Source organism: Stigmatopora argus, chromosome 12 (assembly GCF_051989625.1).
Source record: "Stigmatopora argus isolate UIUO_Sarg chromosome 12, RoL_Sarg_1.0, whole genome shotgun sequence".
In the NCBI taxonomy this organism is placed as follows: domain Eukaryota; kingdom Metazoa; phylum Chordata; class Actinopteri; order Syngnathiformes; family Syngnathidae; genus Stigmatopora; species Stigmatopora argus.
The window spans coordinates 4,457,708-4,471,224 of NC_135398.1; the positions used below are offsets into that span (position 1 = coordinate 4,457,708).

Genomic DNA, 13,517 nt, shown 5'->3' on the forward strand with positions numbered 1-13,517 from the left:
AATACCTTAAAAAAACTGGATAATTGACATCTCTTTCCCGCATATTATCACAATTGATTTCACATGACACTCCAAGGAATATTTACCCTTTATTCATTTGCGAAAACGAAAAATGTGATTAAAAAATTAAATATCTGCGCCTCAAAGCAGCACCAGCTTCTCATTGAGGGCGATCTGCGCTTGGGTGAGGTTGGACAGGTAAGTCACCATCAGGAGGTCCTGCAAGGAAACATTGAAAATAGTGTAACTTCATGTGGATTTTGCTACCAATTATTCTGAAGACATGAAACGTAAACATAAACGTACATTGATGTTAGAATTGATCATGTTCTCGAAGTCCTCCGCCGTGATGGTGGGCACCTTGTTAACCAGGTCCATCAGGAATCGACCCACACTGTTGTCTGCCGTCACCTTCCCAGACTGAGGTGAAACAAGTGGACATTTTTAAAGGAATTATCGAAATTCTATGAGATGTGCCTGCTTCTTCCTAATATGTTTTTTTTTCTTCCTCTTGCTCCTATTTTTCTTGTCTCCATTAGATGTGATTACAACAAAATAATTCATCGTTTTAAATCTATTGTATTATTCAAATGTTCATTCACAAACATTCTTAGCCTTAGTGTTCAGCACAGTGAATCATGGGATGTTTTTTTCTAGTGAGATAACTCATAATTTTTTAAGATAAGCTATAGGCGACACGATGTAGCAGTTTATCTCTACATATTTGAACATGGAGAAGGTTACCAATTAAAAAAAAAACGGCAATTGACAAAAAGTGCTGCGACTTACTAGCACATCCTCGATGTATGCTAGCATGGTGGTCAGCATGTCCTGGACACGGGAAGCTGAGCTGGCCACCTGGGCTAGGTCGGACGTCAGGCCCTTGGTGCGACCGGGGATGATGCGTGTTCTTTGCAGAAGGTCCACTAAAGACATTGATAGAGTAAAGGAAAAATATATTAATCGGATGAATAAACAGAATGCTAAGCCCAAATACATCTACTGTATTTTCCAGACTAAAAGTTGAACTATTTTTCTTAGTGTAGCGGGGCCTATGACTTATACTCGGGTGCGACTTATAGTCCGACAAATACGGTAACTGTAAATCACTTGGGATTTATTAAGAAGCCGATGAGTCGACTCATTGCAAAAACAATTTGTGGTTAGTTGACTATCAAAATCATTTTTGACAATCCTACTACAGACATAGAATATTAAAAGATGTTTGTGTAAGAGATGTTTCCAATCACAGAATCCAGCAGATGCTAGATTTAATCATGCAAATGTGTGAGTTTGCGCCATCTTTTAATCAGCCTTCCTTACCCCCTATTCTTTCCGTGTCGTAGTACATGTATTTCACCGTGAGGGGGGTAAACATCACTCCGACCGTCTTCCCGGGCACACCCATCTGCGCGCTGTGCAAAATACCAGACATTAGCATGTGTTTATTTGTATAAACCTTTGAGCAAATGAGCGAGGAGACTTACCTGACATAGGCGCGGATATTCATTTTGCCACTCTGCATGGCCGTGTCGGCGGTCAAGTGGATCGGGTTGGTGGCCTCGCGGCTGTAGTACTCGTGAATGAGCACAGAGTACTCGGTGATGTCAAAGCCCGTGGCGTACCAGCCGATGATGACTTCGGATGGAGACACCCGCTTGTGGAGCTCGTACATGTTCTTGGCAAACTCCATGTCCACGGCGACCTAGTGAGAAGGAAGTTTGTGTCGCTTAATTGTCATCGAATAAACAATCTATTGCAGAAATTCAAATATTTTACCCATTTACTATCATTTATAGCAACAGACAGCAGTCCATTTAATCTGGGAACCCAACAGCAGTCAATGAGTCAATGATACAGTAATTAAGCATGTTTTTTTTGTTTTAGCTCAGTGTTTTAGGGCGGGACATGCTGTCATCACTAATAAAAAATAAATAAATATACAAAATAGACTACGTACCTCATCTTCAGACTCATTATGGGGTACAGAGAAACAGTTGGTCACCTCTATCGAGTGCTTATCGATGGTACCTGGAACAGGTAAGAAGTCATATATTGGGGGGAAAAACATCAAACGTGGCATGTAAATGTTACCATCCATATTGAATGCCCATTTCGATTTGACGACAGCCAATAATAGTTCAGAGAAATTGATAGAAATGTGGTATAGCGTCAAGGAAAACTGCCTTGCAGCTAGGTAGCATGCATTGTTAGCAACGAACATGCTAATTCGCGTCAGGGCACCATGATTAAGGCCATTTAGATTTTTTGTAACAAAAAACTAGCGTCTTACCCAAAATAGTGCCTATGACTCTACTCGCTCCTTCATTTCGTCTTTCGTACGAGTCGCAAATAGAGGCGAGGACGACAGGATGAACCTTCACGACCGGCCCGAAAACCGACATGTTGGGGAAAAGGAAGAAACGTCTTCTTCGTTTCCATAATTGTCAAACTCTTTAGCATTTTAGCTACATAACATCATACCGCCACCTTCTGCTCCGGAGCGTGTATAACACGGAAAATATTTAATACTGTCTAAATTAAAACACCAATGTGATGCGAATACATAAAAATAAACGTATTTTAGTCATGTTATTTGTAGTATTTGTGTTTTTATCATATTATATGAGTAGTTTTTTTTAATGTTTGGGCAGATGAGTGTACGGTAAATTTCCATACAGTATTTTGGTGCATTCAAGAATTTTCATAAGTGCGTAGTGGTCATATTTATGTAATTTAAATTAATAGTAATTTGAGGCAAATAGGGAGAGGGGTTGGGCTGACGACACCTGCCGTCTCCTCCGCATCCGTGCGCGGCTGAATGCTTCTCTACAGCGCGACGCTAGCCTGATAAAAGCGGACGTCGGCTATCCGTTTCCCGGTGAGACTTCTTTTGTCCTCTCGGTCTTGGAGGAACGCAACCGATGGATACCGAAGATGGACCGACGCCGTTCCACACGACGGAAACCCATCTTCATCTTCAAATGAGGGGCTAAACTCATCAGGTGAGATGTTTTATGATGTTAATCCATAAACCCTTTGTTGGCCAAATGGCAATTTTTGTGGCCAATTTGTGATCGTGCGTCAATGTGATTGCAATAACATGAATCATTTTTACTGTATACAAAGAATCGTGAGTAATGATAGGGAGTCCATTATTATGAAGATCGGGCCTTTTTGTGTACATTATGTAAGACACCTGCGTACGTAGGCCTAATGCACATTGAAAATAACACACACGCGCACACACGCACACACGCGCGCGCGCGCACACACACACACGCACGCACATACACACGCGCACACTCCACAGCTGCTGTATAAAACATGCAAAATTGGCCTTGCCACAATGCTTAAGGTACAAACACATTGAGCATCTACAATGTCATAAATGTTGAGTTTTGAAGAAAAAAAAAACACAAAAAACAAACCCTGAAAAGTCTAAGGTTGGATTTTAACATCAAAACCGACTAAAAACATTTTTTCCTATGGTGAATTGTCATGATAACATTGAATGTAATAGTTCTTTATGTTTAAACGAACAAGAGAAAATACATAAGAGTACTTACTTTATATTTTTTTCTTCAAATTCAACAATGAGTGTTGTTAGCGTGTCGGCCTCACAGTTCTGCGATCAGGGGTTCGATTCCAGATCTGGAAATTCCTTTGGCGAGCTTCCATGTTGCCCCTAGGCTTGCGTGGGTTTTCTCCGGGTACTCCGACATCCCAAAAACATGCATGTTATGCTCGTTGAACACTCTAAATTGCCCGTAGCGGGAAAAGTTGTCCGTCTCCTTGTCATGTGATTGGCCGGCCACCAATTCAGGGTGCCCATAATTAGCTGGAATAGGCTCAAGCACCCCCCGTAACCCTTCCGAGGATAAGCGGTTCAGAAAATGAATGAAACAATATATATTTTTAAAAATTTGATGACCTTTATGACATATCCGCATCGCTCAAATTCATTTTTACATTAATGAATTGACATGGCCATGTGTTATGATCCAATGAATTGTCATCTTTGGCATTTTTCCATTAATACTACTGTGTATGTATTTGTTTTGAGATGAATAAATCAGTCATTATGGCAGAACAATAAGTTGACTTGCGTGTTTTTCTTCTCATGTTTCAGCAAACAAATGGTGGTCCGACCGACATCCAGTTGACAGAGTGAAATTTCAATAACAGCAATCACACGCACCCACACCCACACACAAGCCATGGCTGTGGAAAACTCCGTCCTGCCCCCGCGCCCCGACTCGCTAACTTTGCCCGTGGACTACAAGACGGAAAGCGAGCAGGAGGCAGTGGCCGAAGCCCCGCTGCCAACCGCCGATGGCGGATGCGGCGTTTTCAACGTGTCGGAAGACCTGGGCCACGTCATCACCGCCGATTCCACCAAGGTGAAACGCTCGTTTCAGTCCAAAATGGCCGAGCGGGAGGCGACAGCCAATCAGACGAGGAAGAAAACCCAGGGACCAGAAAAAGAGAGAGGGCGATTTGGATGGGGTGAGTGCCTGTCAAGAATTTTGCTTCATATTTTTTAGATATTCCTTGTCATGCTTCATGGTATTTATTCTTAGAGAAAAACAAAAAAAATCAAAAAAAAATAACCCTGAAAATGGATCAGTCAAATGGCAGAAATCCTGTTTCTTAAAGCACTGGTTATTATTATTTACATTTATTGACACTGTGTTAACTTCAAATGAATTTAAAAAAAATATATAAATTGCAAATTGCAAAAAAAAAATACACACAAACACCCCCTTCACACATTGCTTTTGAATTGAATGCTTTTATTGTCTTTATACAAGTATAATGAGATTTAAAGCTTCACCACAAAGTGCCAAAATAACGACAACAAACAGACAAATAAATAATCAACAAATAACAACAAAACATAATAAATAAATATTCAATAAATAAGTACTGCGATTGACTGGCCACCAATTCAGGGTGTCCCCCGCCTCTGGCCCGAAGTCAGCTAGGATGGGCTCCAGCACCCCCCGCGAGCTTAGTGAGGATAAAGCGGTTAAGAAGATAAGATGAGATTAGATAAATAATTAATGATAATAAATAAGTAGTCAACATAATAAGTAGTCAACATAATAAGTAGTTAACAACATAAATAAGTAGGGAAGAGCACAAATAACAACAACAAACAAAGAAACACAGATAAATAATCAATAAGTAATAATAATAAATAAATAATCAATAAATAAGTAGTCAACATAATAAATAAGTAGTAGTCAACATAATAAATAAGTAGTAGTCAACATAATAAATAAGTAGTAGTCAACATAATAAATAAGTAGTAGTCAAGATAATACATTAGTAGTCAAGATAATATATAAGTAGTTGTCAAGATAATATATAAGTAGTAGTCAACATGATAAATAAGTAGTAGTCAAGATAATATATAAGTAGTAGTCAACATAATAAATAAGTAGTAGTCAAGATACTAATACATTAGTAGTCAAGATAATATATAAGTAGTAGTCAAGATAATATATAAGTAGTAGTCAACATAATAAATAAGTAGTAGTCAAGATAATATATAAGTAGTAGTCAACATAATAAATAAGTAGTGGTCAAGATAATATATGAGTAGTAGTCTACATAGATAAGTACAGTAATCCCTCGAATATCGCGGCTTCACAAAAATTATTATTTTTATTTAAATAGGGGTGACCCCACTTTGCGTTTTTTCGTTTATCGCGGCCATGTCTGGTCTACATTAACCGCGATAATCGAGGGATTACTGTAGTCACATAAATAAGTATATAAAACTGACTATGCAGCCTATGGAGTTTTAGCGCAATAAGTATTAATGTAATTGGCAATGTTTCATATAGAAATTAGGCTGAAGTGGATAGATATGTTAGGTGGGTTTTTGTTTACATATCTGTAATGCATCTATTTATGTCTAATAAGTTCATACTTGTGTAACTGGATGTCTTTGTGGCAGCTCGCGCACGCCGCAAGCGGCAGCGCTACGTGGAGAAGAACGGACGTTGCAACGTGCAGCACGGAAATATGCGGGAGACATATCGCTACCTGACCGACATTTTCACCACGTTGGTGGACCTCAACTGGCGTTGCTCGCTCTTTGTTTTCGTCATGGCTTACGCCGTCACGTGGCTTTTTTTCGGCGCCATCTGGTACCTCATCGCCTACTGCAGGTTAGCGTTGTGTCCTCAAATTCTTTGTTTGACTGCCATTGTTTGAGTTAAAATTCGGATATTCTTTAACGGTGAGAAGATGATGTCATTGGAATAATATTTGGAAAAATGAGCTCAAAATGGAAAGCATTTTTAATTTAAAGTAAAATGGTCCAGTTCCAAATGTCTTACTACATTTGAAATGTCACATTTTAAATTTAACATAAAAGCTGAAACAAAACTAAACTTTTTTCAACTAAGATGACCATTCAAAAGAATTTTCAAGTTAAGTAAAAGTAAAATTAAAAGTAATTTTACATTCAACACAGTAAATCAAATACAGAAACTTAAACAATACATTTTCATGCCTGTAATCAAAATTATCCATTTTACAACTGGAATGATACCATTTAAAATGCCTAATTGTACTTTAAGAACCACTTTTTTTCATCTGAAATCAAACGGATACATTTTGAATCCAGCTTTTTTTATTTATAAATGAAAAATAGTGCCTTTATGATGTTAAAAAAACTAAATTAATAATTTTGTTCTACGGCTTTGCATCATATCAGAAAAGTTCATCCTAATATTTTGCATGCATTTAAATAATGTGGCTAAACCGCTTCAAATATACAATAAAATTCATAAAAAATATCAAGAGTAATCACGTCACGTGTAAACCCATATAAAAATAATCTTTTATTTTTTGCTACTAGCTCGAAATGCTAATCGGCGCGTAAAAAATTAGCTCATTCTCCAGACAACCTGTACTTGCTTTGTGGCGTCTTATTTATCGCCAGACACGACTAATAGATGTCCCGCCACTTGGCGAAACCTCAATACAACACGAGCGCTTCTTTTAATGAAATGACGACATTGCGTCACCTCGTTTGAACCGCCAACGAAAGCTTTTTTCACCGCCACGGCTAAAACGCAAAATTCGATGATCCAGCAATTGCGGCAATACGACCGCGTGTCACTTCCTCCCGGATCCGCGCGCCACTTAGCAAAGCGACCCGCCTCGTAAAATCCCGACCTCGTCGTATCGGCCACCAACGCGTCTCCAAATAAGACACGGACGACATAAATCAACAGCACTTTAATGGATTAGCCTTTCTCGGTTCATCCGGAACGATATCGTCCACGCTGGCTTATCCCAAAACGTGTTAGCGCGTGACTCTAGATTGGTAAAATTCGCATTTTGTCGTCCATCTGACACCACTATCGTCATCCTCAGGGGCGATCTGGACCACCTGGAGGACGAGACGTGGACACCGTGCGTCAACAACGTCAACGGTTTTATCTCGGCCTTCCTGTTCTCCATCGAGACGGAAACCACCATTGGCTACGGCCACCGCGTCATCACTGACCAGTGTCCCGTGGGCACCATGCTGCTCTTGCTGCAGGCCATACTGGGATCAATGGTGAACGCCTTCATGGTGAGCATCTGCTAGATTTTATTCAGGGTACAAATTAGATGAAGATTGCATAAATGGGTGCAAGTACGAAATATTTGGTGCATAGCAATCATCTAGAGCAGGTCTCCAACTAACCCAGGTGTTTGGGATTGTCATCAATCCCTGTCTGTGTGTTTAAACCCCGTGTTTTTCTGCGTCCATGTGCGAGTATTTTCTGTTGATGGTTATGTGTGCGTCCCCCGTCTGCGTGCTTCTTGTTAAGTTTGTTTTATTTGTTAATTTTTCCCAGTTTAGTGTTTGTAAGGTGGCGGCCCGGTGGGGCCAGTGGTTAGCGCATCGGCCTCACAGCTCTGGGGTCCTGGGTTCAAATCCAGGTCATGTCTATCCGTGTGGAGTTTGCATGTTCTCCCCAGGCCTGTGTGGGTTTCCTCCGGGTACTCCGGTTTCCTCCCACATTCCAAAAACGTGCATGGTAGGCTGATTAGACACTCGAAATTGCCCCTAGCTACGAGTAATTGGTTGTTTGTCCTTATGCCCTGCAATTGGCTGTCTCTGGACCAAAGTCAGCTGGGATAGGCTCCAGCACCCCTCGCAACCCTAGTGAGGATAAATCGGTTCAGAAAATGAGATGAGATAGTTTGTAAGGTGTTTTCTGTTAGCGTTTTTTTTCCCATTAAACCTTAAGTTTGTGCACCCATTCCCTTTTTGTTGACTGCTTCCTGCTCCCAGTGTCCTACTCCGGCACCCCTGCGACCCTCGAGATGATAAGCGGCTCGCAAGACAAATAAATGAACTCTTACTTGCATGTCCTCAGATTGTGTCACATGTTTTGCTGGTTTGATCGGACTCGGAAGGGTCTATTTTTACATTTTTCTGCGGGTCAACGGTGCCTTTAGGTGGGCTGCATGTTCGTGAAAATCTCCCAGCCCAACAAGCGGGCCGAGACCCTGGTGTTTTCCAAGCACGCCGTCATTTCGCTGAGGGACGACAAGCTATGCTTGATGTTCCGGGTGGGCGACCTGCGCAGCTCGCACATCGTGGGCGCCAACATGCGGGCCAAGCTTATCAAGTCCAAGCAGACGCAGGAGGGTGAGGATGCCACCCAGCTTGTACATTGTCACTATAATCATTTCCATTTTGTATTTTCATCCAAAATGGAATAATGGCGAGCGTGCTGCAGCACTTTATGGAATGATCACAATTATTCAGGGTCAGTATTGCTCTGGCAAATATGAAATTTAATATATTGAAGAAACTGTCGCATTGCAATTATGGTTTATGATATATCAGCTCGTATATTGCGGTTAATGCAGACCAGACATGGCCGCGATAATCGAAAAATCGCGAAGTAGGGTCACCCCTATTATAACTTTTTTTTGTTCAGTGCTGTGTCCTAGTAGCAAGATAGCAAGCTTCCGCTTAGGAGTTTCAGCGTGGATTTTCACATTTTTATTAACTGAAAAAATATATATAAATAAATAAATAATAGCAGGGAAAAAATTGCGAAGTAGTGAATTCGCGATAATCGAGGGATTACTGTACATTTCTATATAGCAACACATTGGATTCTATTTTTGCGTCTAACACACGTGTCAAAGTGGTGGCCTGGGGGCCAAATCTGGCCCGCCGCATCATTTTGTGTTGCCCGGGAAAATAAATCATGAGTGCCGACTTTCTGTTTTAGGATCAAATTAAAATGAAAAGTATAGATGTATATTAAATTTCCTGATTTTCCCCCTTTTAAATCAATAATTGTAAATTTTTAATCAATTTTTCTGTGTTTTTAGTTCAAAAATCATTTTGTAAAATATAAAAAAGCTCAAATAAACATTGTTTTAGATCTATAAAAAACTGAATATTCAGGGCTTTTAATCCAGTTCTTTTAATCCATTTATTTAAAAAAAATCTAAATATTATATCTAAAATGGTCCGGCCCACGTGAAATCAAGTTGACGTTAAAGCGGCCCGCAAACCAACCCAAGTCTGACACTCTTGGTCTAACACGTGGTAAGCCGTTAGCTAGCAGTTAGCAGTTAGCATTTCCTTTGAATGTGCTGCATCGCCAGTTCTTGCCATGAATTTGCTACTGTAAAGTTGGAGCAGAAAATCTTAGGAGAGTAGCTTCCAGGTCAAAAATTCAAGTTAAAAATGGTGGTCATGTAGGTTCGGATAACTGTAGGGAAAGGTACGTTTATATTTTTGACATTCAACATGATCTTTTTGTAGGCGAGTTCATCCCTCTGGACCAGACGGACATCAGCGTGGGCTTCGAGACGGGCGACGACCGCCTCTTCCTGGTATCCCCGTTGGTGATCTCGCACGAGATCGACGCTCCCTCGCCGTTCTGGGACATGTCGCAGGCACAGCTGGAGAAGGAAGACTTTGAGATTGTGGTCATCCTGGAAGGAATGGTGGAGGCCACAGGTGAGATGGTCGAAAGGAAAGCCAACATCATCTAACTTGGCTGCAACAAAGTAAATGTGTCATTTAGATACTTACTAACAATATATTGACATTTCACCATACTCTAACTCTTTGTAATTTGTTGAAAAAACATTCAACAACTTTCATTATTCCCTCCTCTGTTTGGAAAAGCACATATTTCAAAAATATCAATCACTATTTTACAACTCCAATTGTTATTTCATCCCTTTATCCCCCGAAATACAAGAAAAAATCCATATTACGGTCATCATCATTCAAAGTGGTATTAAACCTTGCAAAAGATGTAGCCTAGCGAAGCTCTTTAGCTTATTGCATTGCGGTAAAAGAGTCCCCAAAGAGGAAGATAAAAGTTTAGAGCTATTCTTTGACAGCATGGGGGGGAGACGGGGGTATTGATTTCCTCGCTCGGCAACTTCGGACCATGCTTTTTCACTTTGCCGCAGAGAATATTCATAATAAGGCTTGTCTTTTCATCACAGAAATTGTTATGACTGTGTGTCGCAGGCATGACCTGCCAGGCTCGGAGCTCCTACCTGGCCGAAGAGGTGCAATGGGGGCACCGCTTTAGCCCCATGATGTGCCTGGCCGAGGGATTCTTCGACATCGACTACGGCGCTTTTCATCACACTTTTGAGGTAGCTATAAAAATGTCAAAACAATCAAATCAATAACAAACAGCAACAGGCATCGTCAAAGTACGATTTCATGACATCAAAACAAAGGACTAATCAGAAGCCTAGCTACGGTGACATTTTCAGGGGTTCCGAATCGGGTAAAAAAGTTAGCATTTTTCAAGTGCTTATAATATTTATTCAATTCAATCAAACAATATGTATTCATTTTTAAGTATAAACTCATTCAATGCATTTTGACTGGGATTGCAATGCTAGCCTCCAGTCAATCAGGATTGGACTTCTATCCCCGTCAATGGCAGTGAAACATGATCACTCAATGCCAGTCCTCATATCTAAAATGGCAGTGAAAAAGTTAAGGTTTACAAACGCGATAACACACGATACATGGCTAATTGATCATCCTCCAGGTGGACACGCCCTCCTGTTCGGCTCGAGAGCTCTCATTGGCCGCGGCCAGGCTGGACGCTCACCTCTACTGGTCCATCTCCAGCCGGCTGGATGAGGAGCCCACCCTGGTCCAGCAGGGGGACAAGGAGTCGCAGGCACCGGCGTCCGAGAGCGCCCCCGCCAACGGCAAGGGGGACCCACCCACCTTCGTCGTCGGCGAAATGACAGACGTCGTCGGCGCTCCGCCGCCGCTGCCGGGCGAGCTAAACGGCAGCATCCAATCAGCGTGCGAGGCCTAGATGACTGAATGTTTACAAAGACCTTCATGGTTTATTTGTATCTCTGCAAAAGGACATTTTGTTTCTTTCACCCTTTCTAGCGTTTTCCGCGTTTAAACCACCGCAACCGACCTATATTACATATTCTATGGGGTGCTATTCTACTTTAGTGTCGTTTGTTGACATTTAAATAGCCTATAGAGATAGCAAAGGAGGGGTTTGGACGTCTTATGAAGACGGAGGTCCTGCAAACAACTCTAAACGTTGACAAAAAAAACAAAATTACTGTGATGACAAGGAGCACCTGGGAAGGTCGGACATAAGAGGCTGGGAGCAGCTGATTGGTTCACAATGGGGGAGAGGACAACAGGTGGAAATGCAAATGTGATGACGTTATTATTTTTAATTTAGTTTTTGGGTTGCCTAATCAGGCAATACAAATTCTAAAACCAAAAACAAGAACCAACAGGGAATAAATTCAATTGTCAATCATGTTGGTGCACCGCCCGAGGCTAGTTTTAGCGTTAGCATAGTTGCTAACTCTTCCGCATGCGGTGTCGCAATGGTTGGATTTGAAATAATCAAGGAAAAAAAATCGAATATGTAATGAAGAACATCTATTTTACTCTTAGATTGTGACCACTACTGTTTGTTTAAGACATTCCGAATGGGACGTTTAGTGCAATACGGTGGCAATTAGAAACCAAAACTGCTTGGTAGATATGTTCTAAGACTCACGGTGTTAAAATGCATCATTGATCATTCTGAATTCCATATCAAATATGATACTACAGTAGAACACCTGCTACCACAGTACCATTTGACACTGCTAGACAATCTGATATCACAGTAAACCATCTGACCAGTGACACTACGGCATTACCGGTGACCACTTGAATAAGCGAGCGTACGGGACATTCCAGTAGAACATTTGTAACTACAGTCTTCTTGCTGTCACTACATCACACAGTAGGCCTATAGCTAAATAATTACAGTAGCTTCTGGAGCGACATGATACTTTTTGTTTGATAAGGCCTTCTGGTGAACACTTGATACGACAGGATGCGATCCGGACAAGATATCTAATGCTAAAGTAGACCTTGATACACTCTAGTTGTTCCACGTGAATTGTGTTTAGCACTGGGATCAAAAAAAATATTAAAATCCATGGCCTATTGCTAAGAAATCAATGCTCAAGTCACATCTTAACTGCCTGCTTCCCATGTGTAAACGTGGCGCTTTTTACTTGATGCTTTTAATAACAACCATAGTCTATATCAGATATAAATATGTCAACAAGAATAAAATATATTCCAGAATAAGTGGCTTCCTCTGTAGTATATCTATCTGTCAAGATGGGTGCTGGTGCCAGACAGGAGAAGTCAGCAGATTGGGTTACTAGGCAGAATCACAGCTGGGTTACTTCTTCAATTTGACCGCTAGAGGGAGACAAAAATAATCAATGCTGAAAACTCATCCTGGCTGTCACGCAGCCTTATTGGTGCTGTTTTATGAGACGGGGACCCCATCAGCTGTCTCCTAGGCAACCGGGGATGGGGACAAGAAATTGTGTGGCAACGTGTGCATTTAAACACGAGTGTGTGCGTGCTGGGAAGGAAACGTCCGAAAGGGGAGGTCATTCCGAAGTGACATTTGCCGAGAAGCGTTGCCGTTCGATGGTTGCGGCGACCTTGACGTGCAAAGTGACCTTGCCATCGACTCTCGATTGGATGAATGACATGCAGAGAAAGAAGAAGAAAGAAAATAGCAGTCATCCGTGACCCGTTCAATCCAAAAATAGAACAAGGGGAGGCAAAGGGGGTGAATGCGGGGTTTAAAAGGAAGGTGTGCGTCCGGTAAACTCAACTAAAAGAAAATGTGCATTTTTAAAAATAGATATTCATCAAATAGTGCAAGTAAAATGACATTTCTGTATGTGTGTGATCACTATCTGTGATTGGAAATGAAGTAATCACCTTAAAACTTTGGTTGAATCAGAGTCAGCCTGCACCTGTTTTCATTTAAATTAAGTCTGATTAACTCCAAGCTTCAGCTGGTGGAGTTTTTTTTTCCCTGACTTGGAGTCACAACAACATCTTTTCACGTGATGCTTGAAAATGTTTGAAATTATATATTTTGTTCTCTTATATTTCACATAAAAGCATTTATTAGGATGTTTACTCTAGTAAGTCA

At 41.0% G+C, this 13,517-nt stretch overlaps 2 protein-coding genes across 2 annotated transcripts; one reads left to right on the top strand and one right to left on the bottom strand.

Moving 5' to 3' along the window:
* Positions 1 to 76: 76 nt before the first annotated feature.
* On the bottom strand, positions 77 to 2,454 carry eif3f (eukaryotic translation initiation factor 3, subunit F). The gene is made up of 7 exons (XM_077616264.1): positions 2,294 to 2,454; positions 1,961 to 2,031; positions 1,488 to 1,705; positions 1,324 to 1,415; positions 790 to 926; positions 307 to 420; positions 77 to 219 (listed from the first exon to the last, which is right to left on the bottom strand). Exons 1-7 carry the CDS (start codon positions 2,403 to 2,405, stop codon positions 142 to 144), a joined length of 822 nt encoding a protein of 273 aa, XP_077472390.1. The 5' UTR covers positions 2,406 to 2,454; the 3' UTR covers positions 77 to 141.
* Positions 2,455 to 2,679: 225 nt separating this feature from the next.
* Positions 2,680 to 12,646, top strand: kcnj9 (potassium inwardly rectifying channel subfamily J member 9). Its single transcript, XM_077616263.1, has 8 exons — positions 2,680 to 3,005; positions 4,133 to 4,509; positions 5,969 to 6,182; positions 7,399 to 7,600; positions 8,476 to 8,668; positions 9,806 to 10,003; positions 10,529 to 10,659; positions 11,067 to 12,646. The coding sequence occupies exons 2-8, from the start codon at positions 4,221 to 4,223 to the stop codon at positions 11,343 to 11,345; spliced, it is 1,506 nt and encodes a 501-aa protein (XP_077472389.1). The 5' UTR covers positions 2,680 to 3,005; positions 4,133 to 4,220; the 3' UTR covers positions 11,346 to 12,646.
* Positions 12,647 to 13,517: the final 871 nt, after the last annotated feature.

Bases quoted from the DNA above. Each gene is read 5' to 3' on its own strand.
- kcnj9 (XM_077616263.1), top strand. From the start codon at position 4,221: ATGGCTGTGGAAAACTCCGTCCTGCCCCCGCGCCCCGACTCGCTAACT. The intron at 7,601-8,475 runs GTGAGCATCTGC...CGGTGCCTTTAG, and splicing joins CAATGGTGAACGCCTTCATG to GTGGGCTGCATGTTCGTGAA. The intron at 10,660-11,066 runs GTAGCTATAAAA...ATCATCCTCCAG, and splicing joins CTTTTCATCACACTTTTGAG to GTGGACACGCCCTCCTGTTC.
- eif3f (XM_077616264.1), bottom strand. From the start codon at position 2,405: ATGTCGGTTTTCGGGCCGGTCGTGAAGGTTCATCCTGTCGTCCTCGCC. The intron at 2,032-2,293 runs GTAAGACGCTAG...TACCTGTTCCAG, and splicing joins AGTCATAGGCACTATTTTGG to GTACCATCGATAAGCACTCG. The intron at 1,416-1,487 runs GTAAGTCTCCTC...TATTTTGCACAG, and splicing joins AATATCCGCGCCTATGTCAG to CGCGCAGATGGGTGTGCCCG.